Source organism: Trachurus japonicus, chromosome 15 (genome assembly GCF_045865225.1).
Source record: "Trachurus japonicus isolate A0001 chromosome 15, Traja_1.0".
Classification (NCBI taxonomy): Eukaryota; Metazoa; Chordata; class Actinopteri; order Carangiformes; family Carangidae; genus Trachurus; species Trachurus japonicus.
Window position 1 is genome coordinate 261291 of NC_140921.1, and position 26380 is coordinate 287670.

The 26380-nt window shown below is 44.5% G+C and overlaps 3 protein-coding genes across 5 annotated transcripts in view; 2 read left to right on the plus strand and 1 right to left on the minus strand.

Moving 5' to 3' along the window:
• LOC146972896 (melanopsin-A-like) overlaps positions 1–1111 on the plus strand; it is a 15439-nt gene extending 14328 nt beyond the window's left edge. Inside the window, exons 10-11 of the mRNA XM_085799123.1 lie at positions 49–108; positions 944–1111. Of these exons, the coding sequence (XP_085655249.1) occupies positions 49–108; positions 944–1084 (201 nt within the window). The 3' untranslated portion in view covers positions 1085–1111. The remainder of the gene's footprint in view (positions 1–48; positions 109–943) is intronic.
• Positions 1–26380, minus strand: part of yipf3 (Yip1 domain family, member 3) — a 302848-nt gene that overhangs the window by 181388 nt on the left and 95080 nt on the right. Inside the window, exon 1 of one of the 2 annotated variants that reach the window (XM_085799141.1) lies at positions 5576–5591. The exons of the other annotated variant lie outside the window; for it this stretch is intronic. The gene's annotated coding sequence lies outside the window, so the exon portion shown is untranslated. Of the gene's footprint in view, positions 1–5575; positions 5592–26380 lie in introns of those variants that run through there. 2 annotated transcript variants of the gene reach the window in all.
• LOC146972897 (LIM domain-binding protein 3-like) overlaps positions 9218–26380 on the plus strand; it is a 42309-nt gene continuing 25146 nt past the window's right edge. The window contains exons 1-5 of one of the 2 annotated variants that reach the window (XM_085799134.1): positions 9218–9357; positions 9469–9608; positions 23025–23176; positions 23344–23410; positions 23889–24088. In XM_085799134.1, coding sequence (XP_085655260.1) covers positions 9513–9608; positions 23025–23176; positions 23344–23410; positions 23889–24088 — 515 coding nt within the window. In that variant the 5' untranslated portion in view covers positions 9218–9357; positions 9469–9512. The remainder of the gene's footprint in view (positions 9358–9468; positions 9609–23024; positions 23177–23343; positions 23411–23888; positions 24089–26380) is intronic. The other variant, XM_085799135.1, reaches the window with a different exon arrangement.

The following is a 26380-nucleotide window of genomic DNA, read 5'->3' on the forward strand; positions in this document are numbered from 1 at the left end:
CCCCAACACAGAGGATGCTGATGATGATGATGATGTCTTGTTTTGCAGACGTCCTACGACACTGATTTCTCCGTGACAGGAGTCAGTGAACGCAGCGGCGTCGCCACGGTGAGTGTTGACGGACGCAGGGGCGTAGCACCAAATTCTGGGCCCCGTACACTCGTAATGTCAGTGGGCCCCTTCCCATGCCAGTGCCAGTGCACGAAGCGCAGAGTTTGTTTTTGAGGTGAATTGATACAAAGCCGCCAAAGCGCGTTTCCGTTGGGCGCAGTTTTTCAGCAAGCAATCTCTTTTCAGCACTATACTGGCTTTGCATTTACCTTGAAAACAACTCGTAACGTTCTGTTATTATCTCATATCATATCTCCGCTGATCTAAAAATAGCTTGCACCGACAATTAAAAGTAACAAATCTACTCCTAAAACTACAGGGATTGTGGCATTGGGCCAGTTTGCCAAAATGTTGAAATATCCCTTTAACACTTGCTTCCCCTAATTCTGCCTTCTTTCTTTTTCTTTCCGCTCTTTCTTTTTCTGATATCCCGATTTACGTTTTTTGGGTGGCCTGATGAAAGTTAGCTTCATTCAATCTGGTCAAACTGACGTTACACTTGTCGCCGGCCGCTGTCTGTGGGCGGACTAAACCATTTTACGCCTCCAAGAGGGGGGGCCCCCAGAATGTCCAATATGTTGGGAGGACTTTGACACAGAGTTCATTCTCTCAGTTGATGTTATCAATATATTTGAAATAAATTATGACACCAATTAATTGGGGGGGCCAATTCATTCGAAATAAAAATAATAATTTCAGGGTTTTCATGGGCCTTCTCCCTACTCGGGCCCCTTTTCCCCCCACTACCACGCCCATGGACGGACGCTTGTTGTTTGTTTGTTTGTGTAAAACAATGTAAACAGATCTGAACTTGAACCTGTGTGTGTGACAGAGCGGCGACGGCGACTTGATGAGGAGCGCCCTCGGTCGAATCCCGAGCATCGTCATCACCTCGGAGACCAGCCCCTTCCTCCCCATTGGACGGAAAGGCTCCCGGACGGCCCGCCCCAAAACGGGGGCGGGGCCAGGGTAGACGGGGGGCTGCAGCGTCCAATCACAGAGCTGCAAACGGGGGCGGGGCCAGGGTAGACGGGGGGCTGCAGCGTCCAATCACAGAGCTGCAAACGGGGGCGGGGCCAGGGTAGACGGACAGCTGCAGCGTCCAATCACAGAGCTGGGGGCGGGGCCAGGGTAGACGGACAGCTGCAGCGTCCAATCACAGAGCTGCAAATGTAGAGTTGAACCGCCTGTCAATCACCTGTCATCTGGTCCTGGTTCAGCCATATTATACTGAGATTGAGATTGATTTTATTTAATTCATGCAACTGCAGAACTTTACAAAAACATTTAAAAAGAAGCTACATACAAACAAACAAACAAATAATTTCAAAGTTAAAAGAAAATATTTCAGGGCAGTGAGCAAAGACAGTTAGCTATCATTTGTAGCCACTGTTATATACAGTCTATGGAGCTCGTTATATATCAGGATATATATATTATACTGTTAAATACATACATATATGGAGCTTGTTATATATTAGAATATATATATTATACTGTTAAGTTAAGTTAAAGTTAAAGATACTTTATCAACCCTTTGCAGGAAATTACAATGTTACCAGCAGCAGAAGACAACACAAGACCACAAGCACGCATCATGCACAAAAATACACAATAACACAATAATACAGTCTATGGAGCTCGTTACATATCAGGATATATATATATATATATATATTATACTGTTATATACAGTCTATGGAGCTTGTTATATATCAGGATATATATATATATATTATACTGTTGTATACAGTCTATGGAGCTTGTTATATACAGTATTAGGATATATATATATATTATACTGTTATATACAGTCTATGGAGCTTGTTATATACAGTATTAGGATATATATATATATATTATACTGTTGTATACAGTCTATGGAGCTTGTTATATACAGTATTAGGATATATATATATATATTATACTGTTATATACAGTCTATGGAGCTTGTTATATACAGTATTAGGATATATTATACTGTTGTATAGAGTCTATGGACGCCACTGTGCTCTTGCAGCGGGACAGATAATCAGATGGATAATCAGTAAAGTTAATAGTTTCACTTTAATGTGGCCATGAATAAATTAATTTCAATGTTTCACCTGTTATATTACATGTCAGTGTTGCCCAAAAGCAAATCTTGAATAAGTCTGCACTGTTTTCACATTTAAAAAGCTCTTTGTACAGAGACAATATGAGATTTACTTGTAGCTACAGCAGCTAAAAACCCACCAGCCTCACTTTAAATAAAACACTCTCACATTCTATAATCAATAGTTAAAATACATGAAAACAATATAAAACACAATTTAAAATGACAGAACTTGTTGCTCTAGTGTATTTAGTTTAAATGGATAAAGCTTCAGGTGAGACCAGGACCAGGTGAGACCCTCAGACCTTCACACCCGTAACCAGACGTTTCCACTTCCTGTTTCTGACACCAGCTTTTACTTTGAAAATCACAACCCTGACTGTTTCCTGTCTCCACTTGTTGTTGTTGTTGTGTTTCTCTTTTCTGGAGGTTGTGTAGTTTATTGTGTTGCTGTGACAACTGTGACGTGGCTCCGACCTGCTGCTGTGACACACACACACACACACACACACACACACACCTACACACACACACACACACACACACACACACACACACACACACACACTGTTTGATGTTTCTGTGTGCATTTCCTGTTTTTATTTATTATCTATTATTTATTGTAAATGTTGTCACAGCTGAGTCATGTGTTTACACACACACACACACACCCACACACACACACACACACACACACAGGTTTTAAGAGATTTAATAAAAACATTTAAATTCTAAGTTGTTGCTGCTTCTGTGACTGAGAGGAACTTTATTTTGAAAGTTACATGTATTTTATTTTGAAGAGACAGCTGGTCCTCACCATAGCCTGTAGTCAGAATGGCCGTAGCACCGTGACGTCACCCATTGGTTTGGGGGAGTCTGTTTTGTGCCGCTACTACGGGGGTTTGAACCGCGCCATGTTGGATTCTACTGCCATATTTGGAGCGGTGCGGCCGTTAGCCTAGCCTCGTAAACCAGCCGCTCCAGGAAGTGCATTTCATTTCATTTCATTTCATTTCATTCTGAGGGAGAGTCTGGCCTCATCCCCATTCTAAGCGTTTGGACTGAAACCCTCAGAAGGCCTAAGAGCCAATCAGCGTCGCCCGCTGTGATTGACACAGCACGTTGGCCAATCAGGGACCGACTGGTGCAAAGCCCCGTCACTACACCAACTTGCTGATTGGCTGAATGGGGTTGTCTGTCAACGCTACTACCAAAGATATTAAACCGTCTTTGCTACTACTCCCGCCTTGCTGCCCCCCACCCCAAACGCTTAGAGGGGGGATGAGGCCAGACTCTCTGAGAAATGAAATGAAATGCATTTCCGCGAGAGGCTGGTTTACGAGGCTACGGTTAGCCGGCCGAGAGCCCGCCCACTGGCCTCGTAGCAGCGGTCCACGGACCTGTCACTCAACGTTTCTGCGCCCTAATTGGCCAGAACTTTTAACCTAATAATAGTAAAACGGTAGAGTTTTTAAAAAAATCCCCCCCCCTCAGAGTGTGTGTGGGGGTAGAAACTATCGATTGAGACCAAAGAAATAAAATGTACCAGGCTGTAAATATGTTTTTTTAAGCTGTAAAGTCGCTATTTTAACATGGGGGTCTATGGAGAGTTGCTCCCTTCTGACACCAGCCCCCAGAGGAAGAAGAGGGGATTGCAGTTTGTTGAACGAGGAAGTGAACTTCACTTCTCAGACCGACAACTGCCCCCTTGGTCCTGAGTCAGGGAGGAAGAGGAGGGTGCAGAGTGATGATGAAGATTAACAACAACAACAATATTGAAAACCATTGGAGATATTTAGTAAATCTACAGTAAAAATAAAAATAAAAACAACAATGAATATTTTTTTCAAATTTGTCAAAACTTTAATTTCAGTCTTTATCACGTCAGGTGTTTAAAACATAATAAACTGAAACACTGAGCTCCTATTTTATTTAGCCTATTTTATTTTATTCATTGTGTTATTTCCATATTTCTTATATAATTTATCTAAATAATTTGATCATCTTTGTCCTTATATCGTTTCTATTCTATATGTGCCTTCATGTCTGTTCTTCGCTCCTTGTTCACTTGTTCATACTGTGTACTGTATCATACTTGTTCAAAACAGCCGTGTTTTTGTTTTTAGGCAGGGGTGCTCACACTTTTTCAGCCTGAGAGCTACTTTTAAAGTGACCAAGTCAAAATGATCTACCAATTTTTGGTCGTCCAGTTGGTCGGACTATGCGGGGGGGGGTGGCGGCGGGGGGGGGGGGGGGGGGGCAGCTGCATTTACCGTGCGCCCCTGTCTGTATGTGAACCTGTGTCTGTCTATGTGCGGGCAGAGATGAGAGATGGTGTTTTTTTTAATAATCATGCTAGCGTTTCACCATCTCTCATCTGTCAGCTGTCAGCCTCTCAACCTGCCGCCTCTAACACATGTGAGGAGAAAAAAAAAAAAAAAAAAAATTTTTCTGTTAGTGGGAAACACTGATCAAGCTGTGCGTACGCACAACTCTGCGCAATATTCCATTGATAAATCACACCGGACTGGACCCAAGAATGGTGCAGACATGAACACACCTCTTACTCCGCCCCCAGAATGTCTCAGCACAACCATATGGTCAGCACGTGCATAATTAAGTAGCCATGTGCTCTGTGGAGCGGCGACAAAGTAACAACAAAGACAACGGGCGGAGAGCTTGATTCACCCGGAATGATGCTTCGGCGGACCTGCCCTCGCTTTTGAGGTCGGTTCTTTTACAGTCTATGGGTCAGTTGTGAGAAAAATGCCTGCTGTCCAGACAACTGTGTTTTTAATTTTTTTTTTTTTTTTTTTTGTTCTTCATCACCCGATCGACCCAAATGTCTTCGCGATCGATCGACGTAATGAGCACCCCTGTTTTTAGGTGTCTTGGTCATATCAGAATTTGTTTATTACAAAATGTAGATTGAAACATTCATGTAGAAAACTGTTTTTTTTTACTCTCCTATGTGTTAATGTTTATCTGTAAAGGATCCTCAATGATGCTATTAACGTGGGTGATCTATAAATGTCCTTAAATTATTGAAAACACCACACTGCTCATTCACCAACAATGCAGAGATGTCAGTTCTTGGGCGCTTTAACAATATCTTCCATTGGACCGATGCTGTCATTACTCTCTGTTACAGAGAAGATGAAGTCCACTTGTCCCGGTATTAAGTGAACTGTTGAACTGTTCAGCTGGTTTTAGGATGAACTGCATGGTGGTGAACCACAGATGAAAGGTTCAGTCTGTGTGTGTCTGTCTCTTTAAATTAAACCCTGCTAATGGAAATCCCCCTCCACCCCCCCTGATCTCCACCGGGCGACCGGAGCTCGATCCCCGGACCGACACCCGCAGCCAGACCCGGCACCGGCGCCGGTCCTGGTCCCGGTCCCGGTCCCGGTCCCGGTCCTGGTCCTGGTCCTGGTCCTGGTCCCGGTCCCGGTCCCGGTCCTGGTCCCGGTCCTGGTCTCGTGGAGCTGCAGGTGACAGCTGACTGAGCTGAGCCTGCTCCGCTCTTTAATCTCTTTAACCGGCAACAGGTCTCCCCCCCCCCCCCCCTCACCTCGGTCTCAGCTCCAGCTCCGTACCCCCCCCCCACCCCCCCCTCGGAGCTGCAGGTGTCGGGTCTCAGCTCGTCTCCTCGGGTCACTTCGGGGTTCGCTCGGTTGTGCGCGCGGAGCAGCTCCAGCGGGGCGGGGTCAGATGATCAGCTGCTGAGACCAGAGGAGGTGAACAACACGTCACCTGATGACGTCACGGTCAGTGGGCAGCAGGTGAGCAGCAGAGATGTAGAGGTGTAGTCCTAGTCCTAGTTTGACCCCTCACAAGCTACTTGAGGCCAAATTAAACACTTAGGAATGTTCAAAAATCATGTTAGGAAATCCAGGTGGTGGCCTAAAACAGCCTAAATAAACATACATGGGATAATATTTCAGGTTGGGATCATCAACATTTGTTTACAAGACATCTTGAAGATTGTAAAAATATAAAAGTTAGGAAAAAATGTCAATAGGGCGCATTGGGAAGGAGTTCCTGTGATAGAATTCCGCCGTTGTTTTAACTTTTTTTTGTGTTTTTTTTATTTTTCATGTACCACACATGATTTAATCGTGGCAATCTTCATCTCTACCAATTCCTCATGCCAAGACAAAAATAAAATGGGGTCAGTTGTCTCTGTAGGATGTATAGTTCAGGAGCTATATAGATTTAAAATTTTCATTTTTCACAGTCGGAAATCCAGGATGGCAGAAAAAAGATGTTCAAAAAAAACATGCATGGGACAATAATTGGCGCGGGGATCATCAACATTAATTTACTAGACACCTTAAGGATTACAAAAAGCTAAGTTAGAAAAATATATCTTTCGGGTGCATGGGAACCCCCCCTGGCTACTAGACTAATGTGATACTCAGGTATAGGCCTACTACTCAGTATACCCACTGGAGATGCATAAATACTTCAGTATACCCAGTACAACTAAACTATCTAAGTAGTAACTAGTAAATGTCAGTGGTTGTCAGAGTGGGGGGGGGGCAGGGTTCATTCTGGGAAAAAGTGGTCAAATTTATTTAATATTTTACCACTTTTTCAGCAGAGCAGAGTGACTGACAGACCAAACAAACACTCTATAGAAGTCATTGCTGTCGGAAGACACATTTTTCTAGAATATTTTGAATTTTTTTTTTTTTCTAGAATTCTTGAGTAATTTTACCAGTTTCTTCTCAATTAAAAAAAAACGTATATATATAGGGTGAAGTCAGGTAAAATGGGCCACTTTTTGGTAAACGATTAATAAGACCATCAAAAACGCTATGCATGAAATCCATTGATATTTTTAAAAATCGACATAGGTCTCTTAAATGTTTCTGTGTGAAAAAAAAATTAAAAAGTATAATTATTTTGGAATTATGAGAGTTAAAGTATCGGGATATTCCCTCTCGAGGTACGATGAAGGTTCAGGTAAAATGGGCCAGCCGTTCAGTTAAATTGGGCCAAGAGAGAACAACACAGTAATTTTAGCAGAAATCATTTAAATTTTAATAATTAATTGACACTACTACTAAACTACAACACTAAACTTAACATTAACAGTGAATACATAAGAGGTTGAAGACATTTTTTAATCTTAAATGCATTTTAAAATTACATGATCATGTTGTTGCTATGCTCTTTGTTAACTGACTATGTTATAGGCTCTTTTACTGTGTGTGTATGTGTGTGTGTGGCATTATAGATGACATTTTTTCCCCCACAGTGCTAATGGCACCATGAGTGGCACTGACCAACCTTGGATATATATCTAACTTTGAACATGTTTTGCATCTTCAATTTCTGTGTAACTTCAGTGTAAGACTGTGTTTTGTATGTGGCTCATTTTAGCTGAAATGCATGGCTCAATTTACCATGATGCATTAAGGTAAATTGAGCCACCCACAAAAAATGCATTTAAATTAAAAATAAGTAAGCTTAGCAAGAACTTTGCATTCTATCCAATGGGGGGAATCACAATGTGTATTATAAATCACATTTTTTACTGTAGATCTGTTTTTTTACGGAGTTATCAACCTTATCAGTTTCAAGTGAAATTTGTTTGCCAGGCCACTTTTCGCACACTTCTCCTCAGCAGGCTGGATATAAAGCATTGTCCCACCCACAACAGCAACCAGAGACTCAAATCAATTGTTTTTTTTCAAGTACAGTTGTAGCAACAATTTGAAATCATTTACAGCCATTGCCTGTTAAAACTTAAAAAGCTAGGAGGCTCAAACCTTAACTGGCTCATTTTACCTGATGGCCCAATTTACCTGATGTCACCCTATAGTATACTGTATATATATAGTATATAGGCTACTATACCTACTATAGTATAGTATATACTATTTTTACTTTTACAGCTTTACTTTTTTCAGCTTCTTCTAAAAATTAAAAAATTAAACTTTTTTTCTTTTTTTAAGAAATTTTACCAGATTTTTCAAAAAAAAAAAAAGTAGCCTACCACTTTTTTCAAAAACTTTTAAAACTTTTTTGTTTCTTTTTTTTGCGAATTTTTATCACTTTTTTATAGAAATGTTTCAACTTTTTTTGGAGAAATTGTACCACTTTGTTTCCATAAATTTCTCTATAATCTTTCAAAAATGTAGCTATACGCCTAATTTAAAGGTACATTGACTGTCTTTGACCTAGAAAGCAGTTTACCCACTACAACACATTAGACTACACCACTGGACCAGACGGTGGCGCTACACAACAGAACCCCCCCCCCACCACACACACACACACACACACACACACACACACACACACACACACACACACACACACACACACACAGAATAATTCGTGTTATCAGCAAAGTCATCATAAGTGACAGAGGAGGTGTGTGTGTGTGTGTGTGTGTGTGTGTGTGTGTGTGTGTGTGTGTGCGTGCGTGCGTGCGTGCGTGTGTGTGTGTGTGTGTGTGTGTGTGTGTGTGTGTGTGTGTGTGTGTGTCAGGGAATTCTCACCTGTTGTCAACACTTGTCAAAATAACATTAACCAGATCAGTGTGTTACAGTACACACACACACACACACACACACACACACACACACACACACACACACACACACACACACACACACACACACACACACACACACACACACACACAGCTGCTCAGTCCATTAGAATCAGCTGTTATTGATCGATCGGTGACATCATCGTGACCTGGGAATCGAACCTGTGTCTTTCCCACATCGTGAAGGTAATGAGACGTTTCCTGGCTCTGCCCCTGCTGCGGTCCGAGGGAGACCCTGTGGGGGGGTGAGGGGGTCTGGGGGGGTCGGGGGGGGGTCTAGAAGAATCTGCGGGTCTATATTAACACGCTGAATCACGGCGAGCTTCACATACCAGGTTTCCCCTTTCACGCCATATAAGTCCAGCCCCCCTCCTCTCCCTCCAGACCCCCGCCCGGCCTCACCCCGACCCCCCCTCACCCTTCACCCCCCCCCTCACCCCCCCTCACCCCCCCACCGTGCCACAGTCCTATCTCTGTCTATTCTTAGGCTTCAGCTCGTCCGGGCAGCAGCAGCTCCTCGTCTCTCAGTCCTCAGTCCTCTCTGCTGCTGGTCCTGGTCTTAGCCCTGGTCCTGGTCTTTGTTCTGGTTCGTGTGTTTGCCTCAGTGTTGGGGGGTTAGGGGGGGGGTTTGGATGTCAGGTGTGTTGTCCACCTGTGTGTCTGTCTGTCTGACTGTGTGTGTGTCTGTCCCCTCCAGTCCGTCTGGTCTGTGAGGACGTTTCCCTTCGAGCTTCGAGGACGATGAGCTCCTACACGGTGTCGCTGCCCGGCCCGGGGCCCTGGGGCTTCAGGCTGCAGGGGGGCAAGGACTTCAACATGCCCCTCACCATCTCCAGGGTGAGTCGGTCTACACTTCCTGTTTAATCTGTCTGATCCGGGACTGATTTGTGAATCATCGGGAGTGATTGGCGGGGGGGGGGGCGGGGCTATACGGACAGCGGTGGGGTGGGCGTGTCTTCTGTGTGTAGCTATAATCGCTGGTGGTTATCAGTATCTGCATTTTATTACATTACCAATCAACAGTGTGGCATGTTCTCTTCAATCTGGTAGAATTTCATACTGGTACTGCAGACATTTCCAGAGTTATTGGGCTTTTTATTTAGCTGTTTAGCCTGAAACCAAGGCAACGTGCAGTATCTGCAAAGAGTAGTGTACTAACTACATTCTATAAATTACTCTATATAATCCCATTGGAGTAAAACCAAGGCAAAGTGCCGTATCTTCAACAATTTATTCACCGAATTCAGGTTCCAGCTTTCAGCATTCACCTTTCCTTCAGGAAATGCATTCTCTACTTTACTCTATAATTCCATTGGAGTAAAACCAAGGCAAAGTGCAGTATCTGCATTTTATTCAATTACCAATCAAAAGTGTGGCATGTTCTCTTCAATCTGGTAGAATTTGATATTGGTACTGCTAAAATTTCCAGAGTTATTGGGCTTTTTATTTTGCTGTTTAGCCTGAAACCAAGGCAACGTGCAGAGTACTGTACTAATACTTTACTCTATGATTCCATTGGAGTAAAACCAAGGCAAAGTGTCGTATCTTCAACAATTTCTTCACTTAATTCAGGATTGTTTCAACAATTTATTCAGCTCATTCAGGTTCCAGCTTTCAGCATTCACCCGTATTTCCTTCAGGAAATGCATTCTCTAGTTTACTCTATAATTCCATTGGAGTAAAACCAAGGCAAAGTGCTGTTTCTGCAGCTAATACCAAGCCAAAGTTAAACTACAAACTACATTTAATCCAGTCCACCTTTATCTAATCAGTTATAGACTTGGTAGTTGTTCATAATTTGATGCTTAAACCTGACAATGGAAAACACAAAAAGCTGTTTTTCTCAGTTTTGGCATTTTTACAGATTTTACAGATACTGCACGTTGCCTTTGTAGGGCAGCTGGGGAGTTGTGTGTGTGTGTGTGTGTGTGTGTGTGTGTGTGTGTGTGTGTGTGTGTGTGTGTGTGTGTGTGTGTGTGTGTGTGTGTGTGTGTGTGTGTGTGTGTGTGTGTGTGTGTGTGTGTGTGTGTGTGTGTGTGTTGGGAACCTTCACTGAGTTTAAAGGCTGGAGGGTTGGAGATCTGATCCTGGACCAGTGGTTTTACTGAATTGTTTTAGATCCTCTTCACACTCCGATTGTAAACAATTAATTAGGCTACATAAAAACAGTCAGTCACCTGTGGGACGGACAATCCTGTAAAAGCACCGTCCAATCATGTTGAACGCCACGTTGAAGATGATTGGATCATGATGTGTCAATCTAATGTACAGTAGCACACCTCAGTCTGGTAGGTGGTGCTGTAGCTCAGAGCTGGATGCTGATTGGTTTATTGTGGTGTCAGGTGTTTCCTTTCACCTGAATGAGCCGTGAGACGAAGCTGGAGGGAAGTCAGTGATGCGTGGCTCACATTGGGATCTCACTTTGGGTCGAAGTGTTACATGTTTTCATTCATCAAGAATTAAAGTCAGAGGTTGGAAGACGATCACATACCGTCGTAGTTCCCACCATAAACGGAGATTCATACGGCGGCGTTATTCTCATGACTCGCCACGAAACCGAAAGTAAAGAAACGCTGGTCGGCTCGCCCAGCATTTCCACCACCACTAATAATAACAAAATAACCATAGAGACAAAACCATAGATTTATCTAAAATGGACCATTAACAAGTGGTAACGGAGATTCATCCACATTAATAGCAGACTTTTTTATTGTCGCAGAACTTTTCGTTCTGCCGATGGAGAAACTCCTGGTTGTCCCTTTAACCTGCACCACCGAGTTGATTACTGGAACAGAAGTATCCCAGAATATATTTCACCTGAAACAGCAGCCACTGTCTGTCGGTCGCTGAACCTGGTCTGTGTCTCACTGCAATGCATCATGGGAACGTTCAGAAACTCACTGAAACGTAACACATAGCCTACATACACAGGCTGCACTCTGCGTGGAGAACTTCTCTCCTGCACCTTTACCTGTTGATGACGATGTCATGAGAGTGTAAATGTTTGAGCTGAGAACCTGTGTTAGCTTTAATGGAAGGAGACGCTACGACAGTGAACAATGAAGGGACTTCAGATTCAGGCAACTACAGGTAGTTTCAGGTATCTTCAGGTATCTTCAGATAGCCTCAAGGTAGCTTCAGGTAGCCTCAAGTATCTCCAGGTAGCTTCAGGTAGCCTCAGATAGCCTCAAGTAGCTTCAGGTAGCCTCAAGTAGCTTCAGGTAGCCTCAGATAGCCTCAAGTAGCTTCAGGTAGCCTCAAGTAGCTTCAGGTAGCCTCAGATAGCCTCAAGTAGCTTCAGGTAGCCCCAGGTAGCCTCAAGTAGCTTCAGGTAGCCTCAAGTAGCTTCAGGTATCTTCAGCTAGCCTCAAGTAGCTTCAGGTAGCCCCAGGTAGCCTCAAGTAGCTTCAGGTAGCCTCAAGTAGCTTCAGGTAGCCCCAGGTAGCCTCAAGTAGCCTCAGGTATCTAAAGGCATCTTCAATATCTTCAGGTATCTTCAGCTAGCCTCAAGTAGCTTCAGGTAGCCTCAAGTAGCTTCAGGTATCTCCAGGTAGCCTCAAGTATCTCCAGGTAGCTTCAGGTAGCCTCAGATAGCCTCAAGTAGCTTCAGGTATCTTCAGTATCTTCAGGTATCTTCAGCTAGCCTCAAGTAGCTTCAGGTAGTGCCTCAAGTATCTTCAGGTAGCCTCAAGTAGCTTCAGGTATCTTCAGGTAGCCTCAAGTAGCCTCAGGTAGCTTCAGGTATTTTCAAGTAGCTTCAGGTAGCCTCAAGTAGCTTTGGGTAGCTTCAGGTAGCCTCAAGTAGCTTTGGGTAGCCTCAAGTAGCTTCTGGTAGCCTCTGGTCAAGAAGAAGTTCATGTTGTTTCATCATGCCATACCTGAGAGTATTGTCAGAAACAGCCTGGTACGGTAATTTGTCCGTATAATTGAAAGCACAGATGGCCAATCTGATGGCCAATCTGTGCTTTCAATTATACGGACATACGGACATGGTAAAACATACCATGTAAATAATGGGAGTTAAAGATCATTCGTCCCTTCAGTCCATTTATGAGCAGTCTATAATGAGACAGGCACAGAAAATAGTCTCTGACCCGTCTCACTTTCTTTATTCTGAGTTTCAGCTGCTGCTGTCCAGCAGGAGATACAGTGTCCCCTGGAACAGGCTAAACCCTCTCTAAACTCCTTCATTCCTATGTCTATTAGAACTGTCAATGCGGATATGTAGAGTATTGTAGTTTGGCATGTAGGCTACAGGAGGGCTGTGCAATAATGTCACCACGTTATTTATCGTTCATTTATTTTATGGTCATGTTGAGGATGACTGATGGACTGTGTCATGTTCCTGATTGTGACATTTGTTTGAATGCTTGTGAATAGGGACAATAAAAGTGTATTAAATCAGATGAATGAAGCTAAGTAGCTACAGGTATCTTCAAGTATCTTTAGGTAGCTTCAGGTAGCCTCAAGTATCTTCAAGTAGCCTCAAGTATCTTCAGGTAGCCTCAAGTATCTTCAGGTATCTTCAGGTAGCCTCAAGTATCTTCAGGTATCTTCAGGTAGGCTCAAGTAGCCTCAAGTATATTCAGGTATCTTCAGGTAGCCTCAAGTATCTTCAGGTAGCTTCAGGTATCCTCAGGTAGCTTCAGGTATCTTCAGGTAGCCTCAAGGATCCTCAGGTAGCTTCAGGTATCTTCAGGTAGCTTCAGGTATCTTCAGGTAGCCTCAAGGATCCTCAGGTAGCTTCAGGTATCTTCAGGTAGCTTCAGGTATCTTCAGGTAGCCTCAAGGATCCTCAGGTAGCTTCAGGTATCTTCAGGTATCTTCAGGTAGCCTCAAGTATCCTCAGGTAGCTTCAGGTAGCCTCAAGTAGCCTCAAGTATCTTCAGGTATCTTCAGGTAGCCTCAAGTAGCTTCAGGTAGCCTCAAGTATATTCAGGTATCTTCAGGTAGCCTCAAGTATCTTCAGGTATCTTCAGGTAGCCTCAAGTAGCTTCAGGTAGCCTCAAGTATATTCAGGTAGCTTCGGGTAACTACAGGTAGCTTCAGGTATCCTCAGGTAGCTTCAGGTATCTTCAGGTAGCCTCAAGGATCCTCAGGTAGCTTCAGGTATCTTCAGGTAGCTTCAGGTAGCCTCAAGTATCCTCAGGTAGCTTCAGGTATCTTCAGGTAGCCTCAAGTATCCCCCGGTAGCTTCAGGTATCTTCAGGTAGCCTCAAGGATCCTCAGGTAGCTTCAGGTATCTTCAGGTAGCTTCAGGTAGCCTCAAGTATCCTCCGGTAGCTTCAGGTAGCCTCAAGTAGCCTCAAGTAGCTTCAGGTATCTTCAAGTAGCTTCAAATAGCTTCAAGTAGCTTCAGGTATCTTCAGGTAGCCTCAAGTAGCCTCAGGTAGCTTCAAATAGCTTCAGGTATCTTCGGGTAGCCTCAAGTAGCTTCAGGTAGCTTCAGGTAGCTTCAAATAGCTTCAAGTAGCTTCAGGTAGCCTCAAGTAGCCTCAGGTAGCTTCAAATAGCTTCAAGTAGCCTCAAGTAGCTTCAGGTAGCCTCAGGTATCTTCAAGTAGCCTCAGATAACTACAGGTAGCTTCAAGTATCCTCATGTATCTTCAAGTAGCCTCAGGTATCTTCAGGTATCTTCAAGTAGCCTCAAGTAGCTTCAGGTAGCTTCAAGTAGCCTCAGGTAACTACAGGTAGCTTCAAGTATCCTCAGGTATCTTCAAGTAGCCTCAGGTATCTTCAGGTATCTTCAAGTAGCTTCAAGTAGCCTCAGGTATCTTCAAGTAGCCTCAGGTATCTTCAAGTAGCCTCAGGTAACTACAGGTAGCTTCAAGTATCCTCAGGTAGCTTCAAGTAGCCTCAGGTAACTACAGGTAGCTTCAAGTATCCTCAGGTATCTTCAAGTAGCCTCAGGTATCTTCAGGTATCTTCACGTAGCCTCAGGTATCTTCAAGTAGCCTCAGGTAACTACAGGTAGCTTCAAGTAGCCTCAGGTAACTACAGGTAGCTTCAAGTATCCTCAGGTAGCCTCAAGTAGCCTCAGGTATCTTCAAGTAGCCTCAGGTAACTACAGGTAGCTTCAAGTAGCTTCAGGTAACTACAGGTATCTTCAGGTATCTTCAAGTAGCTTCAGGTATCTTCAAGTAGCCTCAGGTATCTTCAAGTAGCCTCAGGTATCTTCAAGTAGCTTCAGGTATCTTCAAGTAGCCTCAGGTATCTTCAGGTAGCCTCAGGTATCTTCAGGTATCTTCAGGTAGCTTCAAGTAGCTTCAGGTATCTTCAAGTAGCCTCAGGTATCTTCAGGTAGCCTCAGGTATCTTCAAGTAGCTTCAGGTAGCCTCAGGTATCTTCAGGTATCTTCAGGTAGCTTCAAGTAGCTTCAGGTAGCCTCAGGTATCTTCAGGTATCTTCAGGTAGCTTCAGGTAGCCTCAGGTATCTTCAAGTAGCTTCAGGTATCTTCAAGTAGCCTCAGGTATCTTCAAGTAGCCTCAGGTATCTTCAAGTATCTTCAAGTAGCTTCAGGTAGCCTCAGGTATCTTCAGGTAGCCTCAGGTATCTTCAGGTAGCTTCAAGTAGCTTCAGGTAGCCTCAGGTATCTTCAGGTATCTTCAGGTAGCTTCAGGTAGCCTCAGGTATCTTCAAGTAGCTTCAGGTATCTTCAAGTAGCCTCAGGTATCTTCAAGTAGCCTCAGGTATCTTCAGGTATCTTCAAGTAGCTTCAGGTAGCCTCAGGTATCTTCAGGTAGCCTCAGGTATCTTCAAGTAGCTTCAGGTATCTTCAGGTATCTTCAAGTAGCCTCAGGTATCTTCAGGTATCTTCAAGTAGCCTCAGGTAGCTTCAGGTATCTTCAGGTAGCTTCAGGTATCTTCAGGTAGCCTCAAGGATCCTCAGGTAGCTTCAGGTATCTTCAGGTAGCTTCAGGTAGCCTCAAGTATCCTCAGGTAGCTTCAGGTAGCCTCAAGTAGCCTCAAGTATCTTCAGGTAGCCTCAAGTATCTTCAGGTATCTTCAGGTAGCCTCAGGTATCTTCAGGTATCTTCAAGTAGCCTCAGGTAGCTTCAGGTATCTTCAGGTAGCCTCAAGGATCCTCAGGTAGCTTCAGGTATCTTCAGGTAGCTTCAGGTATCTTCAGGTAGCCTCAAGGATCCTCAGGTATCTTCAGGTATCTTCAAGTAGCTTCAGGTAGCCTCAAGTATCCTCAGGTAGCTTCAGGTATCTTCAGGTAGCCTCAAGGATCCTCAGGTAGCTTCAGGTATCTTCAGGTAGCTTCAGGTAGCCTCAAGTATCCTCAGGTAGCTTCAGGTAGCCTCAAGTAGCCTCAAGTATCTTCAGGTAGCCTCAAGTATCTTCAGGTATCTTCAGGTAGCCTCAGGTATCTTCAGGTATCTTCAAGTAGCCTCAGGTAGCTTCAGGTATCTTCAGGTAGCCTCAAGGATCCTCAGGTAGCTTCAGGTATCTTCAGGTAGCTTCAGGTATCTTCAGGTAGCCTCAAGGATCCTCAGGTAGCTTCAGGTATCTTCAGGTAGCTTCAGGTAGCCTCAAGTATCCTCAGGTAGCTTCAGGTAGCCTCAAGTAGCCTCAAGTATCTTCAGGTAGCCTCAAGTATCTTCAGGTAGCTTCAGGTAGCCTCAAGTATCCTCAGGTAGCTTCAGGTAGCCTCAAGTAGCCTCAAGTATCTTCAGGTAGCCTCAAGTATATTCAGGTATCTTCAGGTAGCCTCAAGTATCTTCAGGTATCTTCAGGTAGGCTCAAGTAGCCTCAAGTATCCTCAGGTAGCTTCGGGTAACTACAGGTAGCTTCAGGTATCCTCAGGTAGCTTCAGGTATCTTCAGGTATCTTCAGGTAGCCTCAAGTATCCTCAGGTAGCTTCAGGTATCTTCAGGTAGCTTCAGGTAGCCTCAAGTATCCTCAGGTAGCTTCAGGTATCTTCAGGTAGCCTCAAGTATCCCCCGGTAGCTTCAGGTATCTTCAGGTAGCCTCAAGGATCCTCAGGTAGCTTCAGGTATCTTCAGGTAGCTTCAGGTAGCCTCAAGTATCCTCCGGTAGCTTCAGGTAGCCTCAAGTAGCCTCAAGTAGCTTCAGGTATCTTCAAGTAGCTTCAAATAGCTTCAAGTAGCTTCAGGTATCTTCAGGTAGCCTCAAGTAGCCTCAGGTAGCTTCAAATAGCTTCAGGTATCTTCGGGTAGCCTCAAGTAGCTTCAGGTAGCTTCAGGTAGCTTCAAATAGCTTCAAGTAGCTTCAGGTAGCCTCAAGTAGCCTCAGGTAGCTTCAAATAGCTTCAAGTAGCCTCAAGTAGCTTCAAGTAGCCTCAGGTATCTTCAAGTAGCCTCAGGTATCTTCAGGTATCTTCAAGTAGCCTCAAGTAGCTTCAGGTAGCTTCAAGTAGCCTCAGGTAACTACAGGTAGCTTCAAGTATCCTCAGGTATCTTCAAGTAGCCTCAGGTATCTTCAGGTATCTTCAAGTAGCTTCAAGTAGCCTCAGGTATCTTCAAGTAGCCTCAGGTATCTTCAAGTAGCCTCAGGTAACTACAGGTAGCTTCAAGTATCCTCAGGTAGCTTCAAGTAGCCTCAGGTAACTACAGGTAGCTTCAAGTATCCTCAGGTATCTTCAAGTAGCCTCAGGTATCTTCAGGTATCTTCACGTAGCCTCAGGTATCTTCAAGTAGCCTCAGGTAACTACAGGTAGCTTCAAGTAGCCTCAGGTAACTACAGGTAGCTTCAAGTATCCTCAGGTAGCCTCAAGTAGCCTCAGGTATCTTCAAGTAGCCTCAGGTAACTACAGGTAGCTTCAAGTAGCTTCAGGTAACTACAGGTATCTTCAGGTATCTTCAAGTAGCTTCAGGTATCTTCAAGTAGCCTCAGGTATCTTCAAGTAGCCTCAGGTATCTTCAAGTAGCTTCAGGTATCTTCAAGTAGCCTCAGGTATCTTCAGGTAGCCTCAGGTATCTTCAGGTATCTTCAGGTAGCTTCAAGTAGCTTCAGGTATCTTCAAGTAGCCTCAGGTATCTTCAGGTAGCCTCAGGTATCTTCAAGTAGCTTCAGGTAGCCTCAGGTATCTTCAGGTATCTTCAGGTAGCTTCAAGTAGCTTCAGGTAGCCTCAGGTATCTTCAGGTATCTTCAAGTAGCTTCAGGTAGCCTCAGGTATCTTCAGGTATTTTCAAGTAGCTTCAGGTATCTTCAAGTAGCTTCAAGTAGCCTCAGGTATCTTCAAGTAGCTTCAGGTAGCTTCAAGTAGCTTCAGGTATCTTCAAGTAGCTTCAGGTAGCTTCAAGTAGCTTCAGGTATCTTCAAGTAGCTTCAGGTATCTTCAAGTAGCTTCAGGTAGCTTCAGGTAGCTTCAGGTATCTTCAAGTCAACCTGCTTCAGGTATCTTCAAGTAGCTTCAGGTAGCTTCAGGTAGCTTCAGGTAGCTTCAGGTATCTTCAAGTCAACCTGCTTCAGGTATCTTCAAGTAGCTTCAGGTAGCTTCAGGTATCTTCAAGTAGCTTCAGGTATCTTCAAGTAGCTTCAGGTAGCTTCAGGTAGCTTCAAGTAGCCTCAGGTATCTTCAAGTAGCTTCAGGTAGCTTCAGGTATCTTCAAGTAGCTTCAGGTATCTTCAAGTAGCTTCAGGTAGCTTCAGGTATCTTCAAGTAGCTTCAGGTAGCTTCAGGTAGCTTCAGGTATCTTCAAGTCAACCTGCTTCAGGTATCTTCAAGTAGCTTCAGGTAGCTTCAGGTAGCTTCAGGTATCTTCAAGTCAACCTGCTTCAGGTATCTTCAAGTAGCTTCAGGTAGCTTCAGGTAGCTTCAGGTAGCTTCAGGTATCTTCAAGTCAACCTGCTTCAGGTATCTTCAAGTAGCTTCAGGTAGCTTCAGGTATCTTCAAGTAGCTTCAGGTATCTTCAAGTAGCTTCAGGTAGCTTCAGGTAGCTTCAAGTAGCCTCAGGTATCTTCAAGTAGCTTCAGGTAGCTTCAGGTATCTTCAAATAGCCTTAGGTAGCTTCAGGTTGTCATGGAAACATACAGGCGTGTGCTGCTACTGGTTTGACTGACAGATAGAAACCTGAAGATATTTGGCCCACAGGAAGCTGCTCTACATGCCACGCTCTGATTGGACGGTCCAGTTTTAGCTGGACACTACATGCCACGCTCTGATTGGACGGTCCAGTTTTAGCTGGACAGAACCGGATCATAGAGGGTCTGAGGTGAAGTGGTCCAGGTCCAGAACCAGAATCTGAAGTGACTGAGTTAATCAGCTTCTGCAGAGCGTTATCTGACTGTTCCCAGAATCCTTTGCACACAGAGTGACAGAGAGAAGCTGCAGCTGCTGACAGACAGGATGCTGTTTTTAGCCTCCGAAGGTCACACACACACACACACACACACACACACACACACACACACACACACACACACACACACACACACACACACACAGCTACTGTTACAGTGTGATAAAAGCAGGTTTACTGTACCGTTCTACAGCGTGTGGTGACATCACTTCCTGTGAGCTGCAGGTATCTGCAGAGAAACTCCTTCATTTCACCAGGATTTAGTTCTGATAGGCTAGTGCTATTCCCCTCTGAGTCCAGGGTTAGCTGTTATCAACATCCGGGGTCTGTAGGTTGACCTACTGACCTCTGACCTGGATGATGTCATCTCTGAGCGCCGCCCGGCTCATTCTGATAATATTTATTTTTATTTATTTATTTAAAGGTTTATTTGAAATGGGACCTCACATATTCATGAACATACAAGAAAACACAACATTTAATTGCAGTAAATATGTCGGATTTAGCTGGGAGCTAATTTCCATCCGTAGTCCCATGGCACTTAATTAAATAAAATTACAATCAGACATTTAAAAACGATAAACATTTAAGACGATAGACAATAACCTCCATAGGGTGTTTAGCAGCAGTTACAATTACAGTGTTGCAAATTACTCAGCAGGTGACAATGCTAGGCGACGCATTGCCACCTGCAGAGCGAAAGAGAGGAAAAAAAAAAAAAAAAAAAAGGAATAATAATAAATAAAATAAAATAAAAATAGATAGATAATAATGCAAGTGATAATGCTAGGTGACGCATTGCCACTTGCAGGGAAAAAACAATAAATGAATAAATAATGAACAAAATACAATAATAATGATAAAGAAAAAATAAAATAATAATAATAATAATAATAATAATAATAATAACGGTGCAGGGGACAATGCTAGGCGGCGCATTGTCACCTGCAGAGAAAGAAAAGAAAAAAAAAAAAAAATAGAAAAGAAGAAATATAAATAATAATAGTGATAACCACCGTGGTAACAGAGGTAGTGTACAAAGTTAGCAGCCATTATAACAATAAGAAGTGAAAGGCCAGGTAATGATATCTGCCTAGATTTAAAAGAGGTAGCTACACAATAATTTACAAAAATGGATATGCTATAAGAGGAGATAAGAGCTACAGTGGTACTGTATGAAAGTGCTAATTAGTCAGTATTTCAGACGTGGATGCAAGTTTGGTGGGACAGTAGCCATGTTTTGAGCTGTTTTTTGAATGCATTAAACGTGGGGCTGTCTCTAATTGGGGTTGGTAGACTGTTCCAACAAGTACCGCCCTTCACAGTTAAAGAATTTTGGCCTATTTGGCTTCGTCTAAATGGCACGTCGCAGTCCCCTCTGGAGGCAGATCTGGTGCTGAGTGTGTTATCTCTCCGTCTGAAATATTCCCTCAACGGGGGGGGGCAGTCCGTTGAGGGTTTTGTAGATGAAACAGCTATTCTTAAAGCTCCTAAGGTTTTCAAAGCTCAAAAAATTGTGCCTCTCAAAAATTGGACAGTAATGAGAGGACAGGGATTCTTTGGCGAATACCTTAACAGCTTTTTTATACAACTGTTCAATCGGTTTCAGTGTGGTAACCCCGGCGAACGACCATATTACAAAACAATATTCAATGTGGGATAAAATCATACAATGAAGATAAGATTTAGCTGCTTCAGACGAGATGAAGGGCCTGATTTGTTTAAAATAATAATCATTCTGCTTCGGCATTCGGGTCCATTTTTATCTCAACTAGCCGGAGCTTTAGTGAGTCCAGGTTGAGGAGAGGAAGCCTGTGGAAGCTGAACTTCATCCAGCTGCTCATTTTGTTCTGACAAGTCAGAAACACGCAGGAACCAACCGTAGCATTAGCATTAGCAACAAGCTCAGAGATGACATCATCCAGGTCAGAGGTCAGTAGGTCAACCTACAGACCCCGGATGTTGATAACAGCTAACCCCGGACTCAGAGGGGAATAGCACTAGTCTATCAGAACTAAATATTGGTGAAATGAAGGAGTTTCTCTGCAGATAATGTGTTATTTAGACCCTGTAGACTCCATTATACGGATATACGCGCCTCTCGGCTGGAGCTCATTTCATCACAACCACTTGGAATGACACCAAAGTTATCTGGGGGAAGAAATGATCGGATTTTATGCTAGAAATAAGGTCCAGATTGTAAAAAAAAAAAAGAGGCAATTACCCTTTAAGCCAAAAAACCTGTTTAAACCCGCTAACCATCGGCTTCTGACCGCAGTGGGAAAGGGTCACCGACCTGGGTTTTAATCGGCTCGCAGTGGGAACATTACACCCAAGGCCAACCCGCTAATTTAAGTGACGTTCTGTCAGGTCATGATGTCATGATGTAGCTGCATGTTGACTTTAAAGAGATAGTTCCCCCAAAATTCAAATTTCAATTTGAAAAAAAGCTCAGAGAAAATCACTTTGTTACTTTCCTTGATTTTAAACCGTGGCGCCTCTCGCCTCTCGTCTCTCTGGCGCTCGGTGCACGTTCCACAGCGACTTCCCAGGACCGTGACGTCACGTGGTCACGGTCTAACGGCTAACAGCTGTCAGCCGGTCTCCAGGGAAACGGGGTTTCTCTCCTCCATTAAACACATTCAGGGAAAATGTCAGAGCAAAGATAAGAAGCATCAGAGCTCAGTGTGACCTTTATTACTGTGTGTGTGTGTGTGTGTGTGTGTGTGTGTGTGTGTGTGTCTGTGTGTGTGTTAATCCTGCAGCTTCTCCTGTGTCTCTGTTATTCTCCACAGACGCACACACAGATTAAAGGATGAGTTCATTTTTACACTGATGCTCCATCAGAGGTCAAAGGTCAAAGGTCAGGCTGCAGCCAGAATAGCTGGTGGGGGGGGGGGGGCAGTGTGTGTACAGCTGTCCTGGTTTAAAGGGACAATCAGGAGTTTCTCCGTCGGCAGAACAAAAAATTCCGCGACAATAAAAAAGTCTGATATTAATGTGGATGAATCTCCGTTACCACTTGTTAATGGTCCATTTTAGATAAATCTATGGTTTTGTCTCTATGGTTATTTTGTTATTATTAGTGGTGGTGGAAATGCTGGGCGAGCCGACCAGCGTTTCTTTACTTTCGGTTTCGTGGCGAGTCATGAGAATGACGCCGCCGTATGAATCTCCGTTTATGGTGGGAACTACGACGGTATGTGATCGTCTTCCAACCTCTGACTTTAATTCTTGATGAATGAAAACATGAGTCTGTCTTGACCCGGTCAAAGAATTTCACGGTGCAGAGGCTCATAAATGTAGTGAGGAAACACTTCACTTTAACAAAACTCCTGATTGTCCCTTTAACACTCAGGCATGAACATGTGTGTGTGTGGAGGAGGAGGAGGAGGAGGAGGAGGAGGGGGGGGCACAGAGGCTGGGGGGTTCAGACTGAACTGATCTGATCTGATCCGGTCCGGTCCGGTCTGGTCTGGTCCGTTTCGGTTCGGGCCAGTCCATTCCGGTTCAGTTCAGTCCGGTCCGGCTCGGGCCGGTCCATTCCGGTTCAGTTCAGTCCGGTCCGGTTCGGTTCGGTCCGGTTCAGTCCGGTCCGGTTTAGTCCGGTCCGGTCTGGTCTGGTTCTACTGTAGAAACCCAAACCTCCTGCGACTGATCCCAGATCAGATCAGTCGTTGTTCTTTGTTGTGACTCCAGTGAAGAAACATCTCTACACGTTCACCTGGACACGGACCAGAACCAGAACCAGAACCAGAACCAGAACCAGACAACTTTGAGTTTCTCATGATGTCATTTTACTGTGGATCGGTTTAGTAAAGGGTCATTCCACCTGTTTATTCTGACTGAGCTGTTAAAGGAGCAGTTTCACTCAGTTTGGACTCTGAACTGGTTCTAGTCTGAACATCTGTCTCCATGTGAGCAGCTGCTGACCAGTGCACGTGTCTTCTTCTCTGTGTGTGTGTGTGTGTGTGTGTGTGTAGATCACCCCCGGCAGCAAGGCGGCTCAGGGGAACCTGGTCCAGGGTGATGTCATCGTGGCCATCGACGGCGTCGGCACCGACGGGATGACGCACCTGGAGGCGCAGAACAAGATCAAGATGGCGAGCTACAGCCTGGCGCTCACCATGTCCAAGTGAGGAGGCGTGTGTGTTGCTATGGTGACGCTACGGTGACGCTACGGTGGCCCCGAGGCGCCGGCTGAGCTCTGAGCCTCCGGGCCACCGTAGCAGAACAGGAAGTAGCTGAGTCTGTTTTAAGGGCAGTGGCCTCCTTCATCACCTGTTCGATTCCCTGCTGCAGGTCGAAGCGTCCGATGCCGCCGCCGAGGATGGACGCTGCTGCTTTCCCCATGATCCCTCACCAACAGGTACCAGAGCCTAATACCCAGAATGCACTGCTGCTGAGGCACACACACACACACACAGTGGACTGCTGCCCCCCAGTGGCCACAGGGAGAAATGAACAGATACAACTTGAAAAGTCAAACATGACTGTATCCAAGGGAATAATTCTTAATGATCAATCAATATGATTGATTACTGATCAGAGGGAGACATTTATATAAATAAATGTCTTTTATATAAATAAATGTCTGAGATATTGATTAGATATTGACAATAGTCCTCAATATTAATAATACAAAACAAACAGTTGAAAGATGAGCTGCACTGAGACTTTTTAAACGTTGATCAGATTCTGATAATCAATACTTAAATCAACAGGATGTTTGTTAAAGATTCAGAAAACCAACAGTAGATCAATAAACCACATTGATCACATATTGATCAGTTCTCTGCCCCCTCCCTCGTCTCCTCCCGATCCCCCTCCTCCACCTGAAGCCTCAGTCAGAGCAGGTCAATGGCGGCCTGTCGGCCTGCAGCGCCCCCTCCTGTCCTGTAGAGGCAGCGGGGGCGGGGCCAGCAGCGGGGGCGGGGCCAGCAGCAGGAAGCCCCGCCCACAGGAAGCAGTATAACTCTCCCATCGGCCTGTACTCAGAGGAGACTCTGAGGGAGATGGCGGCCATTCAGGCGGGTCGGCCTGCAGGGTAGGTGGAGCCCAGGGGGCGGGGCCACGTGTCAGTGTGGGAGGGGCTTCACAGAGAGAGGCGGGGCCACGTGTCAGTGTGGGAGGGGCTTCACAGAGAGAGGCGGAGCCGCCGCAGCTTAAAGGGATAGTTCAACATTTTTGCAAATTGGCCCATTGCCATAATCCCTATAGTCATAGCAGTAGGTTCGTTACCTTTAATTGTCGGTGCAAGCTGTTTTTAGAACGGTGGAGCAGAGCCGTGAGCTGCTCAGAGCTACGCTACGGAGGCTAAGGGAATTTCTTGGTTTCCCTCATCAAACTCATCAAATACACAATCCAACAACTCCACAACGCTCTGGTGGACAAGTTGTGAGCTGCACATTCACCACGCTATGAGATAATAACACAACGTTACCACACAGAGTTGTTTTAGAGGGAAATTCATGCAAAACCACTGATGCACGTTGCCTTCAGGGACAGTTTTTCATCAACAGTCTCTGTATTTCCCTCTAAAACAACTCTGTGTGGTAACGTTGTGTTATTATCTCATAGCGTGGTGAATGTGCAGCTCACAACTTGTCCACCAGAGCGTTGTGGAGTTGTTGGATTGTGTATTTGATGAGTTTGATGATGAGGGAAACCAAGAAATCCCATAATGAGCCTCCGTAGCGTAGCTCTGAGCAGCTCACGGCTCTGCTCCGCCGTTCTAAAAATAGCTTGCACCGACAATTAAAGGTAACGAACCTACTGCTCTGACTATAGGGATTATGGCAACGGGCCAATTTGCCAAAATGTTGAACTATCCCTTTAAAGGTCGTTTAAGAAGTTGTAACTGGACGTGTAAAAGTCTGTGGTTTCTGCTGATGAAGCCATCAGCTGTTTCTAAATAACGTAACTCTGAACCTTCAGGAGGGAACGATCGATTTACAGCACGCGTGACCCAGATCAGTGTCGCTATGACAACACGCGCTAGAGCTCATGGGAAATGCAGTCTCAAAACACTCCCGCTGTTGTCCACAGGGGGCGCCACAGTCAACACAAAATGAAAGTTCTCTGCAGATGCTTTAATATTTAGATCAGCGAAGACGACGCTGACATCACTCTGCTCGTTAGAGGCGACCTATTCTGCTTTTCCAGCTTATGATCACGTTTAAAATGTTGGATAATGTTGGATAGAGCAGTGGTTCTCAAAGTAGGGAGAGGGTTCAATGTTGTCGCCAACCTTTTCTCAGAATTTTACCACATTTTTTTTCCCAGAAATTTCTTGAAACACTAGAAATACAAAAATATTTGTTCTGAGACTGAGTAACGTCACTTTTTCTAGTCAATGTACATTCAAAGGTTAGGGCCAATGGTGTGACATTTCTGGTGTTTGTTTCAAAATGTTGTCCAGTGGGGGTCTGTAGTCTAATTTGTGTCAGTTTAGGGTCCTTGATGTAAAAATGTTCGAGAACCACTGGGATAGAGGACGTGGAAGTATCATGAGGTCCGAGTGTGTTGAAGCCGCTGCAAACGAGAGTTTCTTCTAAAGGAATCGACTATGGGGTCTTTTATCGATCTAAACTTTCATTAGTTGCTTCCCTGGAATCCAATATCACATTGAAAGCCCCTGAAATGAGCAGAATAGTTTGTCTTTAACGTCCTCATTCATTCATTCACGTTAAATAACAAACAGTCGAGCCGCTGGCTGTTAGAAATGACCCAAATTTAAACTCAGTGAGAAACCTCGGCCTCTGAAGCTCCTCCCACTTTGTCCTGACATGTGACCGACACATCACAGCCTCATGACCCGACCCTGACCTTTGACCCTGACCAGGAGGGGGAGGGGGGGGGGTGAGGGGGGCCCTCGTCTGAACATTCAGGGTTTGAACCTGCTGGAGTCTGAAGGCGTTTTCACACCTGTGGTTCGTTCGCTTTGTTCTGATTCAGCAGCTAAACTCAAACTCAAACAACTGTTGCTTTCTGTTTGGGGGTCGTTTGTGTTCCCACGGCAACAGTTCCAAGCTGGTTACCCGGGAAAAATGAAAACCATGAAAGTTAAAATCTGACCCGGTCCGAACCGCGGTTGAAGCCCAGACCAGATCTGAGTCGTCTGTGTATCCTCCTTTTTCCGAACGTTAAAAACATAGCCGGTGTTGCCGGTTTTTTGCTCTTCCGGTGGAATTGTATGTTTACGTTTCCATGGTTTCGGTAGTCGCGGTAAATGCATGGATTCTTTTTTTTTTCAATGAAAATCTGTAAAACGCATGGATCATCACAGCAGCTTTTAACAGTGGATATCACACAAACTGACATCCGTGTTAAAAGCCAG